This window comes from Ictalurus punctatus, chromosome 21, assembly GCF_001660625.3.
Source record: "Ictalurus punctatus breed USDA103 chromosome 21, Coco_2.0, whole genome shotgun sequence".
NCBI lineage: Eukaryota > Metazoa > Chordata > Actinopteri > Siluriformes > Ictaluridae > Ictalurus > Ictalurus punctatus.
This window is the reverse complement of record NC_030436.2, coordinates 20,488,117-20,504,874: the sequence shown is the minus strand read 5'-3', so window position 1 is coordinate 20,504,874 and position 16,758 is coordinate 20,488,117. Positions and strand designations below refer to the sequence as shown.

At 41.4% G+C, this 16,758-nt stretch overlaps 1 protein-coding gene across 1 annotated transcript; it reads left to right on the top strand.

The window, feature by feature from the left end:
* Window positions 1-702: 702 nt before the first annotated feature.
* LOC108261476 (myosin heavy chain, fast skeletal muscle) lies at window positions 703-12,324 on the top strand. The gene is made up of 41 exons (XM_053674099.1): window positions 703-723; window positions 860-919; window positions 1,344-1,556; window positions 1,659-1,802; window positions 1,897-2,053; window positions 2,154-2,181; window positions 2,288-2,399; window positions 2,928-3,020; window positions 3,122-3,185; window positions 3,684-3,782; window positions 3,880-3,983; window positions 4,072-4,210; window positions 4,308-4,426; window positions 4,515-4,664; window positions 4,746-4,916; window positions 5,017-5,323; window positions 5,488-5,558; window positions 6,087-6,174; window positions 6,291-6,408; window positions 6,546-6,669; window positions 6,891-7,027; window positions 7,120-7,375; window positions 7,466-7,708; window positions 7,794-7,970; window positions 8,060-8,205; window positions 8,297-8,387; window positions 8,474-8,863; window positions 8,954-9,080; window positions 9,157-9,275; window positions 9,389-9,585; window positions 9,681-9,864; window positions 9,955-10,120; window positions 10,204-10,328; window positions 10,413-10,721; window positions 10,798-11,001; window positions 11,099-11,224; window positions 11,309-11,479; window positions 11,563-11,667; window positions 11,751-11,846; window positions 11,957-12,088; window positions 12,217-12,324. The coding sequence occupies exons 3-41, from the start codon at window positions 1,356-1,358 to the stop codon at window positions 12,229-12,231; spliced, it is 5,805 nt and encodes a 1,934-aa protein (XP_053530074.1). The 5' UTR covers window positions 703-723; window positions 860-919; window positions 1,344-1,355; the 3' UTR covers window positions 12,232-12,324.
* Window positions 12,325-16,758: the final 4,434 nt, after the last annotated feature.

Here is a 16,758-nt window from a genome sequence, read left to right as displayed (position 1 = left end):
TTTTCCACACAAAACATATTATTGGCAATAGGTGAAATCTAGGCTGAACACTAATGATTACTTTTGGAACACTATCCACTTAGAATCATAATTTACAAATTTGGAAATGATTGCACTGACCGAGAAATTGAACACCAGTGGCATCAGACTGCTTCTACACGTCCAATTTTAGTGCCTCTTCATTGCCAGAACTTTAAGAGGATTGGGCTCCTTAACCTTAACAAAAACAAACAAACAAAAACCCATAAAACCCACTATTTTAAAATTAATATACATTTATTTTTTACAGGATATTCCATGCAAACAATCCAAAAACGATCAGATCAACAAAAAATAAATAATACCAATCAAAAAAGAGAAATATTTATAAGAAAGGAGACAAGTTTAAGTGTAAATATTTATGCTAATTTTAATATTTAAATTGATAATGCATTGCACTAGAAAATTACTGTTATCTCTACTTTGCATAACAACAAGAAATGACCAGTTTTTAATATAATAAAGAAACTGTATATTTTGAAGGAATCCGTCTAAGAAACACCAGCATTTACAATTGTATGACACCAAGGCGTGTCCTTAATACTGTGACATAAAGCAAAAATACACTGCATCATCTAATGCTTCACACCCATATATAGCTATACAATTCTGCTGAGTGAACGGTAATGCTGCTATAAAACAGGCTCCGCCAAGGACTGAAGGAACCTCAAGCACCCTGCCAAGGTGAGGAAATCTCCACTGCAGTGCTGATGTCTCATGTGCTTGAGAATTATCTTTGTATACTGTTTGATTTGTAAAAATGTTGCATTTCATCAATGTGTTTACACTGTCTAAACTGATATTTACTCCTTTTTTTCAGTGTTTACAATCTGCCAGCCAATCTACCATCTGCCAATTTCTCCTATTGACCCCAAACAAGGTACAGTTCTAAACATCGAAATGGTAAAACAAATGATTGATGTGTATTTATTTACTGTGTATTTTGTCAGGCCGTGTAAAAAACAAAACAAAAAAAAACAAGGAAATTTCTTTTAAGAGAATAGAATGTATTGTGGGAGGAGGGGATATGTGCTAAAGTGTTGTGAAGAAATACAGACATTCAAACAGTAAGGTTGATGTCAGTATTAATTCAGTGATTTGAGCTCACTGGAAATTTGTGATGAGGGTGAGACAGATGTACTGTGGAAATGAGTCTACTGAAATAGCAAATGAAAAATTGAAGTTAAGCTCATGATCCCTACATGAACTTGATGAATTTATCCCTTCATGATTTCTAAAACACAGACAACTACATGGCTTCATCCAAAGTAAAAAAGGTATGTTTATATAATTTGACTCCACAGTAACCTGCCACCATGGGAGATGGCGAGATGGAATGCTTCGGCCCGGCGGCCATCTACCTCCGGAAGCCGGACAAGGAGAGGATTGAGGCTCAGAACAGACCTTTTGATGCCAAAACTGCAGTGTTTGTGACTGATGCAGCTGAGATGTACGTCAAGGGTACACTGAAGAGTAAAGAGGGTGGCAAAGCCACCGTTGAAACTCTGGACAAAAAAGTAAGTGACAAGATAACTGACGCATCTAGAAGTGGCAGGATCCTAGTATATTTCCCTACAGAACCAACCATTATAATGTGTTCTATCACTGTTATTTTATAGACGGTCACAGTTAAGGAAGATGAAGTCTTTCCCATGAATCCCCCAAAGTATGACAAAATTGAGGACATGGCCATGATGACCCACCTCAGTGAACCTACCGTGCTGTATAATCTCAAAGAGCGTTACGCAGCATGGATGATCTACGTAAGTTTAACAAAGAATTACTCAATTATGAAAGAGAAATAGAAGAGTGTGCAGTGACACAAACTAATGAAAATTTACTCTGACTCTCCTTCAGACCTACTCAGGGTTGTTCTGCGTCACTGTGAACCCCTACAAGTGGCTCCCAGTGTACGACGCTGTCGTTGTGTGTGGATACAGAGGCAAAAAGAGGATTGAAGCCCCACCTCACATCTTCTCCATCTCTGATAACGCCTATCAGTTCATGCTCACTGGTATGATATTCCTCATATTTCTAACTGTAACTATTTGTCACTGTATAAATAGTTGTATGCATTATACAAAATGTATAATGAATTCTAATTACTCCTTTAGATCGTGAGAACCAGTCAGTCCTGATTACGTAAGTTAAAACTCTTAAATGAAAATTCTGAAAAAAATGACACATAAAGATACATTCCTAGATGCTCTTGTATTGAAAAGTAATTTACAGTCTGTGCTGCCCCCAGTGGAGAATCTGGTGCAGGAAAGACTGTGAACACAAAACGTGTCATTCAGTACTTCGCAATGGTTGGCATGACTACACAGAAGAAGGCAGAGGCTACTCCTGGAAAAATGCAGGTAAGCGAACAATTATTACTGATATACAGTACTGTGCAAAAGTCTCAGACACCCCTTTTTTTTTTAGTAAAAACGTTGCTATAGATTTTTTATTTTATGACTTCTACATTATCGAGTCAGTACAAAAACATTTTATATGTCCAAACATTAGTTTTCCTGCACAAAATTAAATGTAATATAAAAATGTTTGTATGTCAGTAAAGAAACCAGCGTATTAAGTGGTAAGAGACACTTTTCAGACAAAAACATAATGAAGGCTGCTGGATTTTGCTGCAAAAATAAGAAGTATGTGTGACGGTTAAAGTCTCCAGAAGAACCGTGGCTGGCTCTGCAAGACGCTCAGAAAAACTTACCAGTTAATTTCCTTATAAAACTGCACAAATTCTACCTAAGACTCCTTTTTTTTAAGCAAAGGGTCATCACACCAAATATTGTTTCATTTATTACTGTTATATATAAACATATATGTATATATAAATAAAAATCAGAAGTCAGAATCCTCAATTAAATACCTGCCATCATCACTAGGGTTCACTGGAAGACCAAATTGTTGCAGCCAACCCCCTGCTGGAGGCTTATGGTAATGCCAAGACTGTGAGAAATGACAACTCCTCTCGTTTTGTAAGTTCACACATACTGAATGTATAAATCACAGATTGTGTACGCAGCCATGTGACTAAAATATATATCAAATACATACAATATATATTTTTCATTTACAGGGTAAATTCATCAGAATTCACTTTGGCCAAACTGGCAAGCTGGCCTCAGCTGATATTGAAACCTGTAAGTATTAACAACTATGAAGATTCCTGAATATCATGGAATATTCATTTAAAATCTTTTAGATGTACAAAAAGAGAATGAACTAAAAAAGAAAAGAGAGAGAAAGTGGTATTTTACTACTATCTGAAAAGTGATTATGGTAATTCATTCTACTAACTAACGGAGAAGCTATAATTACAAGGTGATAAAGGCAAACGGCACCAAAGGCCCACTGATAACTTACTGGCTTAGCGCTTATATATATTCTAAAACTTCCAGTTGTGAATATAAAAATACGAAGCTACATTAATACAAATGATGAAAAACTCCAGTCAGTAATGCAGGAAAAAGAAATAACAGTCCAATCACTGACAGTTCATAATTCTGAACACAGTGCATAAAGGTGCAAGCACACCTGGAAAAACTGTTCAAAGACATTTATCTGATTACTGATCAGATTTAAGAATATTATAAAATAAACATGAGACAGTGCTTAACAAAATCAATTCTTGCCAACAGACCTGCTGGAAAAGTCCAGAGTCACCTTCCAGCTGTCTGCTGAGAGAAGCTACCACATTTTCTACCAGCTCATGACGGGACACAAACCAGAGCTGCTTGGTAGGAATTCTCATGAGCTGTAATGTTGCCAAAATCCTGTTACATTAGTTTAAGGAACAAATTTGTATGAATACCAACTATTTGTATCCTTATACAGAGGCACTGCTCATCACCACCAACCCCTACGACTACCCTATGATCAGCCAGGGTGAAATCACAGTCAAGAGCATCGATGATGTTGAGGAGTTCGTTGCCACAGATGTGCGAAAAATGATTTGCTCTAATTTCACAAAAGAAATGTGTGTGTAAATTATAATGACACGTCTAATCTCTCCTTCTCATCACACAGACGGCCATTGACATCCTCGGCTTCAGCGCTGATGAGAAAATTAACATCTACAAGCTGACCGGTGCTGTGATGCATCATGGAAACATGAAGTTCAAGCAGAAGCAGAGGGAGGAGCAGGCTGAGCCTGATGGCACTGAGGGTACAAATAAAATCACAAGACTTACCTAGTCTGTCAAAATATAAATTGGAACATATATGAAATTCTTGATTTTTATTACAACTTTTTTTCACTTCAGTTGCTGATAAAATCGCCTACCTTCTGGGCCTGAACTCAGCTGACATGCTGAAAGCTTTGTGCTACCCCAGAGTCAAGGTCGGAAATGAGTTTGTGACCAAAGGCCAGACTGTACCTCAGGTAATGTCTGTGAGAATGAAGCTTTGTTTGTATAGAAAGCACAAATTACAGGACAATACTCAATAAAGCTAACTTTTACATTATTCAGGTGAACAATGCTGTCAGTGCCCTCTGCAAATCCATCTATGAGAAAATGTTCTTGTGGATGGTCGTGCGAATTAATGAGATGCTGGACACAAAGCAACAAAGACAGTTCTTCATTGGTGTGCTGGACATCGCTGGATTTGAGATCTTTGATGTAAATATTTGTTTTTCTCCATGAAGAGTGTTCCACTGGTTTAAACAATAATTTGGAAATGTCTAATATATTGATCTACAGTTCAACAGCTTGGAGCAGCTCTGCATTAACTTCACAAATGAGAAACTGCAACAGTTTTTCAACCACCACATGTTCGTGCTGGAACAAGAGGAGTACAAGAAAGAAGGTATTGTGTGGGAGTTCATTGACTTCGGTATGGACTTGGCTGCCTGCATTGAGCTCATTGAGAAGGTAAGGTGTTTCAATGAAGGACATTTAAAAAAAATTGCTAACTATCCAACCTGTCTTCCTTGTCATTTGACTACTTAATAAAAATGAATATTACCAACAGCCAATGGGCATCTTCTCCATTCTTGAAGAGGAGTGCATGTTCCCCAAGGCTTCTGACACGACCTTCAAGAACAAGCTTTATGACCAGCACCTTGGAAAATGTGCCTGCTTCCAAAAGCCAAAGCCCGCCAAAGGCAAAGCTGAGGCCCACTTCTCCCTGGTGCACTACGCCGGCACTGTGGACTACAACATTTCTGGCTGGTTGGACAAGAACAAGGATCCACTGAATGACTCTGTTGTGCAGCTGTACCAGAAGGCAGCAAACAAACTGTTGTGCCACCTGTATGCAGCCCATGCTGCTGCCGATGGTAAGATTAACATTGATAAGGTTAATAATTTTCAGAATACAAGCACAGAATAAGCTGATAATCAGACTTTTCACTTTCAGTAATTAAGATGTTTCTGGACTGAGAAAGTAAGAGTATAATAAAATAAGGAAAACAATAACCGACTAATTTGTATTTGTCAACAGCTGATAGTGGTGGTGGAAAGAAAGGCAAGAAGAAGGGTGGTTCCTTCCAGACTGTGTCTGCTCTGTTCAGGGTGAGAACAATTTAACAGAAACTACGTTAACATAAAAGGTTGAGTGAATGGATTCCACATTTTACATACATTTTAGTCTCAGCAACAGGATGAAATACATGACATTTACTGTAAAAACTAACATAACAGATGCAAGAGTCCTATCAGAGTGTAAATAACAGTAAACATCAGTTTCACATCATACCAGAGTTTACAATTCCTCTGTTTGTGTTTTTAAGAATCCCTTAAAATATAAAAAATATTATTATATTATTTAGATTCCCATCTGAGCTCCACAAATCCTCACAATTCCTTTTGATGTTTGAAAATCTGTAACATTAAACTTGTTTCCTGACCGTGTGTTTTGTATCCACATGTAGTTCAGCATTCTTGCTCAGAATTTATGCAAAGATTAAAATTATTGAAAGTATACTAGTTTACCTCAGTTTCCTCTACTCTAGTTTAGCTGTGTACAGGCTATTATTGTTATTATTATTATTATTATTATTATTATTATTATTGCTAAACTGCTGAATGTAAAACTCACAGGAGAACTTGGGTAAGCTGATGACCAACTTGAGGAGCACTCACCCTCACTTTGTGCGTTGCTTGATTCCAAATGAGTCCAAGACTCCAGGTGGGTATTCTTAGTTTCTTACATTTTTACTAGTAAATATACAACAACGTACCTATGAATGTCTTTGACTGTAAGAGTTTTTGCTAAATATTGTACCACTACACTGTACACGCTAGGTCTGATGGAGAACTTCCTGGTCATCCACCAGTTGAGGTGTAATGGTGTGCTGGAGGGTATCAGAATCTGCAGAAAGGGATTCCCAAGCAGAATCCTCTATGCTGACTTCAAACAGAGGTAATCTGAATCACAAATATAATTTACAGTAATGGAAGAACACCTGAAAATACCCTTGGCTTCTACACATGGGTTGTGGGCCAAGAAATGAAAATGTGGGTACATTATGTATTCTGAAATACATGTTTCTATTTCAGATACAAAGTCTTGAATGCCAGTGTCATCCCAGAGGGACAGTTCATTGACAACAAAAAAGCTTCAGAGAAACTCTTAGGCTCTATCGATGTAGATCATACGCAGTACATGTTTGGACACACCAAGGTGTGTAGTTTTGTATTAACAAAAGTATTAATGTTGGTACTGAAAAGTTTCATTTCCTGTAAAATGCAACTCAAGAGAGCAGCCACCATTTAAATTCTACAATACCCAGTACTAATTATAACACAGGTCATTATGTATTTCTATTGCTGTATTTCTATTGCTGTATTTTCTTAGGTAAAGACTCAGATCATCATTTTTTTCCAACCTTCCCAAACCTGCAGGTGTTCTTCAAAGCCGGTCTGCTGGGTACCCTTGAGGAGATGCGAGATGAGAAATTGGCAAAACTGGTGACCATGACTCAGGCTTTGTGCCGTGGCTACCTCATGAGGAGGGAGTTTGTCAAGATGATGGAGAGGAGGTATATTTAGATGAACAAAGCATTAAACCTAAGTACAAAACAAAAATAAACATAGGTAGGTGCATACTGACTGTGTTCATCTTAAATTCCAGAGAATCCATCTATTCCATCCAATACAACATCCGCTCATTCATGAATGTGAAACACTGGCCATGGATGAAGCTGTACTTCAAGATCAAGCCTCTTCTCAAGTCTGCAGAGACTGAGAAGGAAATGGCTGCCATGAAGGAGAACTTTGAGAAAATGAAGGAGGACTTGGCAAAGGCACTGGCCAAGAAGAAAGAGCTTGAGGAGAAGATGGTGTCTCTGGTACAGGAGAAAAATGACCTGCAACTCCAAGTATCAGCTGTGAGTATTTTAAACAGAGTTGGTAAAATTTCACTGGAATTTGGATAACCTCAATAATCTTTAACAAACAAAAAAAAATCATCATAACAGGAAACTGAGAACCTTGCTGATGCTGAGGAAAGGTGTGAGGGGCTCATCAAGAGCAAGATCCAGCTTGAGGCCAAGCTCAAAGACACAACTGAGAGACTGGAGGATGAGGAGGAAATCAATGCTGAGCTGACTGCCAAGAAGAGGAAACTGGAGGATGAGTGCTCTGAGTTGAAGAAGGATATTGATGACCTGGAGCTCACCTTGGCCAAAGTGGAAAAGGAGAAACATGCCACTGAGAACAAGGTTGAAATTAATTAAATGAACATATTGTACTTTTATCATAAGAACTTAAACAGACAACTTAACATTATTTAATGCTCTTTCATAGGTCAAGAACCTCACTGAGGAGATGGCCTCTCAGGATGAGAGCATTGCCAAGCTCACTAAGGAGAAGAAAGCCCTCCAAGAGGCACACCAGCAGACTCTGGATGATCTCCAGGCAGAGGAAGACAAAGTCAACACTCTGACCAAATCAAAGACCAAGCTTGAGCAACAAGTGGATGATGTAAGACTTTAGTATTCTATTTTTAATGAAATATTTCATAAATGTGTTATAGATTATCAGTTGAAACTCTAACACGCTCACATACACAGCTTGAGGGTTCTCTGGAACAAGAGAAGAAACTCCGTATGGACCTTGAGAGAGCCAAGAGGAAGCTTGAGGGTGACCTGAAACTGGCTCAAGAGTCCATAATGGACCTGGAGAATGACAAGCAGCAGTCTGATGAAAAGATCAAGAAGTGAGTGAGTGTAAAAGAAATTATATACTCTAGAAAGAAATATATAACTCTTGATAACATCATGTTTGTTTTTCTTGTTTCAACAAAACAGGAAGGACTTTGAAATAAGTCAACTTCTGAGCAAGATTGAAGATGAACAGTCACTGGGAGCTCAACTTCAGAAGAAGATCAAAGAACTCCAGGTAAAAATGAGTTCTGAAACAGGTTAACAGTAAGCTCTGCAAGCAAGGCCATTCATTCAGACAAATCAAACTTTTTTCCACCTTAGGCTCGCATTGAAGAGCTGGAGGAGGAAATTGAGGCTGAGCGTGCAGCTCGTGCTAAAGTTGAGAAGCAGAGAGCTGATCTCTCCAGGGAACTTGAGGAGATCAGTGAGAGGCTTGAGGAAGCTGGAGGTGCCACTGCTGCTCAGATCGAGATGAACAAGAAGCGTGAGGCCGAATTCCAGAAACTGCGTCGTGATCTGGAAGAGTCCACTCTGCAGCATGAAGCCACAGCTGCTGCACTCCGCAAGAAACAAGCTGACAGCGTTGCTGAGCTTGGAGAGCAGATCGACAACCTCCAGCGTGTCAAACAGAAGCTGGAGAAGGAAAAGAGTGAATACAAAATGGAGATAGATGACCTCTCCAGTAACATGGAGGCTGTGGCAAAATCAAAGGTATCAGAATGAACTTTACTTCTTATAGCTGACACATTAGCAAAATTAATAATTAATAATTACTATGAAACTTATCCTATTATGCTTTAGGGTAACCTAGAAAAAATGTGCCGCACGCTTGAGGACCAACTGAGTGAACTCAAGACCAAGAACGATGAGAATGTCCGCCAACTGAATGACATTAACACACAGAAAGCACGACTTCAGACTGAAAATGGTGAGTATTTCAACTTAATATATAATCAAAATATTGATGTCTAACACAAAGCTAACGCCACTGTTGTTGGTGACAGGTGAACTTGGCCGGCAACTGGAAGAGAAAGATGCACTTGTGTCCCAGCTTACAAGAGGAAAACAAGCTTACACTCAGCAGATTGAAGAACTCAAGAGAGTCACCGAGGAGGAAGTGAAGGTAAATAATGAAACTAATTAAACAAATCTGTCCAGTCCATTAATGTACATGTGGTAGTGTGCTTAAAACAATCCGTATGAATGAGTGAACTGAAAATAAAAACTTATCTTTAGGCCAAGAACGCCCTGGCCCATGCCGTCCAATCAGCCAGACATGACTGCGATCTGCTCAGAGAGCAGTTTGAGGAAGAGCAGGAGGCCAAGGCTGAGCTTCAGCGTGCGATGTCCAAGGCCAACAGTGAGGTGGCTCAGTGGAGAACCAAATATGAGACTGATGCCATTCAGCGTACCGAGGAGCTTGAGGAGGCCAAGTAAATTCATACCACAGTGAAAAACAGTTTTGTCTAAACAAATAATACTCATCATGGCCAAATATACAACATATTGCTGATTCACCCCCCTATAGGAAAAAGCTTGCTCAGCGTCTACAAGAGGCAGAGGAATCCATTGAAGCTGTGAACTCCAAGTGTGCTTCTCTGGAGAAGACCAAGCAGAGACTGCAAGGTGAAGTGGAGGACCTCATGATTGACGTTGAGAGAGCCAATTCTGTGGCTGCTAATCTTGACAAGAAGCAGAGGAACTTTGACAAGGTGAACATCTGTTACTTGTCCAAAAGTACACAAGTTATTAAACTGGTACAAGCATAAAGTTTACATGATCCTATTTAATGCGACATTTAGGTCTTGGCAGAATGGAAACAGAAGTATGAGGAAGGCCAGGCTGAACTGGAGGGGGCTCAGAAAGAGGCTCGCGCTCTCAGCACTGAGCTCTTTAAGATGAAGAACTCATATGAGGAAGCTCTTGACCACCTGGAGACTCTGAAAAGGGAGAACAAGAATCTCCAGCGTATGTTAAACAAAAATTCACATGTAAAATAGTAGCACCCTTAAAATGAAACCAAACTAACAGAAATTCTCTCGCTTCTGCAGAGGAGATCTCTGACCTGACTGAACAGATTGGTGAGACTGGAAAGACCATCCATGAGCTGGAGAAGGCAAAGAAGACAGTGGAAACTGAGAAATCAGAAATCCAGACTGCTCTTGAAGAAGCTGAGGTAACGATGCATAACTGCAAAAAGCAAAAATGAAATAAAACTTGATATGCATTATATTGTTCAACATTCAACATATTTCCTAAGGGTACACTTGAACATGAAGAGTCCAAGATCCTTCGTGTCCAGCTTGAGCTCAACCAGGTTAAGAGTGAGATTGACAGGAAACTGGCTGAGAAGGATGAGGAGATGGAGCAGATCAAGAGAAACAGCCAGAGGGTGATTGAGTCCATGCAGACTACTCTGGACTCTGAAGTCAGGAGCAGGAATGATGCTTTGAGGGTCAAGAAGAAGATGGAGGGAGATCTCAATGAGATGGAGATTCAGCTGAGCCATGCCAACCGCCAGGCTGCTGAGGCACAGAAACAACTCAGAAATGTCCAAGGACAGCTCAAGGTGCACCTCCATTTGTTTTTCAATGGTTAAAAGTTATCTATCTTCAGGCATCAATTAACTATTCCATTTACATCAGGATGCCCAACTGCACCTTGATGAAGCTGTCAGAGGACAGGAAGAAATGAAGGAGCAGGTGGCCATGGTGGAGCGCAGGAATAACCTGATGCTGGCAGAGATTGAGGAACTGAGAGTTGCACTGGAGCAGACAGAGAGAGGCCGCAAAGTGGCCGAGCAGGAGCTGGTTGATGCCAGTGAGCGTGTGACACTGCTGCACTCTCAGGTAGGATCTACTAGCTGTTCCGATGTTGCTCTTTGCTGTTTCTTTGATATTTTGTGACAAAAAACACCTAATTTCATCTTGTTACCCTTTTTGACAGAATACCAGCCTGATCAACACCAAGAAGAAACTTGAGGCTGATCTGGTGCAGGTCCAAGGTGAGGTGGATGACACCATCCAGGAGGCCAGAAATGCTGAAGAGAAGGCGAAGAAGGCTATCACAGATGTGAGTGTTTCACTTAATAGAAACGATAACACTGTGATTTACAGTTAACCTGAAAACTAAATTCATGACATGGTCAAACACTAGGCTGCCATGATGGCAGAGGAGCTGAAGAAAGAGCAGGACACCAGTGCTCACCTTGAGAGAATGAAGAAGAACCTTGAAGTTACAGTCAAAGATCTGCAGCACCGTCTGGATGAGGCTGAGAATCTTGCCATGAAGGGTGGAAAGAAGCAGCTCCAGAAACTGGAATCTAGGGTATATTGCAATCCTTAAACATGGGGTACAACTAGCAAATCATTTTATTAGAAGGTTTTCTACAAATGAAATGTCTGCTCTAGGTGCGTGAACTGGAGAGTGAGGTCGAAGCTGAGCAGAGACGTGGCGCTGAAGCCGTTAAAGGAGTCCGCAAGTATGAGAGGAGAGTGAAGGAGCTCACCTACCAGGTACAAAATATATTTGGCAATGTGAAGCATATATGAAGCACAATTTAAACAAGCAAAACCTTAATAACCACTGATCTTTACAGACTGAGGAGGACAAGAAGAATGTGAATAGACTGCAGGATCTGGTGGACAAACTGCAGCTGAAAGTGAAGGCCTACAAGAGGCAGGCTGAGGAAGCTGTAAGTTCATAACCTACACTGGTCATTCATGTAATGCATAACAATGACAAACATGCCGGTATTTTACTTAATTTAACATCACTAAATTGGATATTGCTTGCCAATCACAGGAGGAGCAGGCCAACACTCACCTGTCCAGGTACAGGAAAGTGCAGCATGAGATGGAGGAAGCTCAGGAGCGTGCTGACATTGCTGAGTCCCAGGTCAACAAGCTGAGAGCCAAGAGCAGAGATGCTGGAAAGGTGAGGCAATGTCATCTTTAAAAAAAAATCTTTATAATTTCTAACATGTTCTTTTATTTAGAAAAAAACTCCTTCCTTTAACGGCTTAAACAATTTCCTCTAATTGTATTCATTTATACTTCCCAAAGAGCAAAGAAGAATGAGGAGCAGACCAACCAGACACCAACAAGCAAGCATAAAATATGACTGACTTGTGATGTCTTAAATTTTCTATCAAATAAATCATGCAACTGTAACACTGACTTTGAGTCTTTTTGTGAAAATAAATAGCACAGAAGCAACACTGAAAATACAATGAAAATTATTAGACAATTGCCGTCTTTCACATATCACTCAAAGTATGAACCACCTACATTCACACAGATAGTTATAGGAGTTTACAACTGGAGAACATTTTCATACCTTTCAGAAAATTAATACAACTTTAGTTAAGCGAAATTAAGTCTGAGTCAATGAACTCCAGATAAGAAATGGTACAAAATGCACAAGTACTCAAGCTTCAGTCATATCTGCACACCCCATTTAACTACAAGCACATCAACTGAGAATATTAATTGTATGCACACTTGCAAAATGTGATGTCTTACAGCACCTGGAGAGGCGTCACTGCAGCAAACTGTATGATTTAAATGGAACATTTACACAATAATATGTCAGTAGAAAAAGATTGAAAGACTGATACTAGGACAGAAAAAGCATGCCATGCTAAACAATAAAATATATATTTTTTAAATATCTACACAAAGAAGCCCTGTAGCAGAAATAGGATGTAAAGCTATTGGTACGACACGGCGAAATCGGCGTGGCAGCTCACAAAGTGTAGTGCCGCCCAGGGACGTGGCGGAGGAGGACTACACCTACCAGTCATACCCGCGCTCGAGTTCGCCAGAGTTCTAATCACGAACACCTGCAAACACCTGAGGTTATATAAGGGCCTTCCTAGCATTAGCCGCTTGCGAAGTATCCGCTCAGCAGCCTTGACTCTGTTCGTTTACCAAGTCGATTTCATTATAAGTGTTTTCCCTGGTGCTCGACTTCACGCTCGTCTCTCACTACGAATCTTTTATGGACACTTTCTTACTCAGTACGATTTGCCCAAATATACAATGGATATAAAAAGTCTACAAACCTCATTAAAATAGCAGGTTTTTGTAATGTATAAAAATAAACCAAAATAAATCCATGTCAGAATTTTGGCCCTAGAAGAGTGGAGAAACTGGTTGGAGGGGGCAGAACACCCATTTGTTATCTTCACGGACCATAAGAATTTGGAATATCTACGAACCGCCAAACGGCTCACTCCTCGCCAAGCCCGCTGGTCCTTATTCTTCTCCAGGTTCCAGTTCACTCAGTCTTACCGACCTGGTTCAAAGAATACAAAGGCCGATGCCCTGTCTCGCATTTATGCCCCAGAGCGGCCGACGGAGCAAGAGAGTTACATTATGCCTCCCTCCTGCATAGTGGGTGCCCTGGAGTGGCCCCTAGCACAGAACTTAGCCCGTATTCCCAGCGCAAGAATCCCAGGAGCCTGTCCTCCCGACAAACAGTTCGTGCCTAAGCGGTACCGTCTCGAACTCATTACCTGGGCCCACACGACTTTGGTCACAGGCCACCCGTGGGCCCGCCGCACTTACCAACTGCTGGCCGAGAAGTACTGGTGGCCCAACATGCCTAGAGAGGTTCAGCGCATCGTATCCTCATGTTCCTCTTGCGCTCAGTCCAAAGGCCCACGTGCGCTCCCGGCTGGGAAGTTGGTGCCCTTACCCATACCTGAACGTCCATCTGGCCCTTGATTTCATAACCGACTTGCCAAAGTCGCAGGGGAACTCTGCAATACTGGTGGTCGTAGATCGGTTCTCGAAGTCCCTGTGCTTAATTCCATTACCAGCCATCCCATCTGCCTTCACCATAGTGGAAGTCCGGTTTCAACATGTCTTTCGCTACTTTGGCATCCCCGAGGAGATTGTGACTGATAGGGGGCCACAGTTCACATCGCGGGTTTGGGCCAGCTTTATGAGGAAGATGGGGGTTGCCATTAATCTCACGTCCGGTTACCACCCCCAGGCCAACGGACAGGCAGAACGGGCCAAACAGGAAGTCATACGGTTCCTCCGGACTTACTGCTCTGCCAACCCAGGGGACTGGAGTCAGTACCTTCCATGTGCAGAATACGCCCAGAACTCGCTACGGCATTCCGCCACCCAGCTCACCCTGTTCCAGTGTGTCTTGGGTTACCAATCGCCATTATTCCCCTGGAACGCGGCTCACACGGACTCGCCAGCAGTGGATGAGTGGTTCCGCCGAAGTGAACAGGTCTGGGAGCGTGCCCATCAACAGCTGGTGCAGGCGTCCCACGTCGCTAAATGAAAGGCCGACCGGCGCCGGAGGGCTCACCCTAATTATCGACCCGGGGACCGGGTGTGGCTCTCCACAAGAGATCTGAAACCCCTCACGGGCACAAAGCTTCAACCGAAGTATATCGGGCCCTTCTGAATACTGAGGCAAATTAATGAAGTCACGTATCGTCTCGACCTTCCAAGACACAGTCGCATCGCCCCGTCTTTCCACGTCTCACTTATCAAACCTGTGATCTCAGGTCCCTTGGCCACAGCGGTGCCGGAGGATTCCCCACCGGAACCGTTGGAGACAGAAGGCCACCCAGCCTACCGCGTCCGCGACATTTTAGACTCCAGACAGAGAAGAGGAGGACTTCAGTATCTGGTGGACTGGGAGGGGTATGGACCAGAGGAACACTGCTGGGTCCCAGCCCGAGACATTCTGGACGCAGGCCTGCATAAGGACTTTCACGTGGCTCATCCAGACAAACCGGGGGGGGTGTCTCGGGAAACTTCGGCTCCCGGAGTGAGTCCTTTGGGGGGGGCTCTGTTACAACACGGCGAAATCGGCGTGGCAGCTCACAAAGTGTAGTGCCGCCCAGGGACGTGGTGGAGGAGGACTACACTTCCCAGTCATACCCGCGCTCGAGTTCGCCAGAGTTCTAATCACGAACACCTGCAAACACCTGAGGTTATATAAGGGCCTTCCTAGCATTAGCCACTTGGAAGTATCCGCTCAGCAGCCTCGTCTCTGTTCGTTTACCAAGCCGATTTCATTATAAGTGTTTTTCCTGGTACTTGACTTCACGCTCGTCTCTCACTACGAATCTTTTATGGACACTTTCTTACTCAGTGCGATTTGCCCAAATGGATATAAAAAGTTTACAAACCTCATTAAGATAGCAGGTTTTTGTAATGTATAAAAATAAACCAAAATAAATCCATGTCAGAATTTTTTCCAAAGTGTAAAAAAAGTGAAAACTATCAGACACTTTTTTAGGGAAAAAAGGAAAAATATAAAAACATACAATAACCTGGTTGCATAAGTGTGCACACCCATAAGCTAATACTTTGTTGAAGCACATTTTGATTTTATTACACCATTCAGTCTTTTGGGGTAACAGTCTATCAGTGTGGCACATCTTGACTTGGCGATATTTTCCAACACTTTCTTACGAAAACATTCTAGATCCGTGAGATTGTGAGGGAATCTCCTGTGCACCGTCCGCTTCAGGTCACCCCACAGATTTTTGCTGGATTCAGGTCTAGGCTCTAGCTACCCTTAACCCTTTTAGTTAAGTCATTCCATTGTATATTTGGATGTGTGCTTTGGGTCGCTGTCGTACTGAAAGGTGAAATTCCTTTTCATCTTCAGCTCATCAGCAGACACCTGAAGGTTCAGCACTAAAATCGACTGGTATTTGTAGCCATTCATGATTCCCTCCACCTTGATAAAAGCCCCAGTTCTAGCTGAAAAAGCAGTACTAAAGTATAATGCTGATACCACCATGCTTCATCATGGGGACGGGGTTCTTTTGGTGCTTTTTTTTTTGTTGCACCAAACAAACCTTTTGGAATTATGGAATTATTATAACTGATTGAATTGGTCTCATCAGACCAGAACACATTTTACCACATGGTTGTGTGTGACTTAGTTGAGCTTGGATGGTTTTATGAGAAACAACATGAAGACAGTAAACAGTACTTGTCAAATGCTCCTGAAGCTCCTGTAATGTTGCCATTGTTCCATGGTACACTGAATGTTTTGGATTTTTTTTTATGCCCCTCTCCCGATTCCTTTCAACACATGAGACCCTGTAAAGACTTTGTCAGCTCTATGCAAACCACACTTTCAGCAATCAGATGAAACCAAGATGTCAAGAAAAAAGACCAGAAACAGCTTTATTTGGGGTTAATCAGAATAATTTCATTGATGACCGCTGTATGATAATTACTTTTGAACATGAGACTGAATGTGATTGGCTCATTCTGAACACAGGAACAATTACAAAAGGGTGTGCAAACTTATGCAACTCGGGTTATTAAAGGTTTTTTTATTTTTCCCATTTTTCCCTAAAATGTTTCTGGTTGTTTTTCAGATGGTGTAGTTTCACACTGAGGGTGGGAAAAAGTTCTGACATGATTTATCTTTTTTACATGATTTTTTTTACATCACAAAAACCTGACATTTTAACATTGGTGTATAGATTTTTATATCCACTGTAAGTCAAAAATAAGAAGCAAGTTATTTCTTTCAGCTTGGATGGTCCTCTTCCTCTTTGGCCCGAAGAACACGACGGATGTTTCATCCAGAAAATATTTTAAATGTCGACT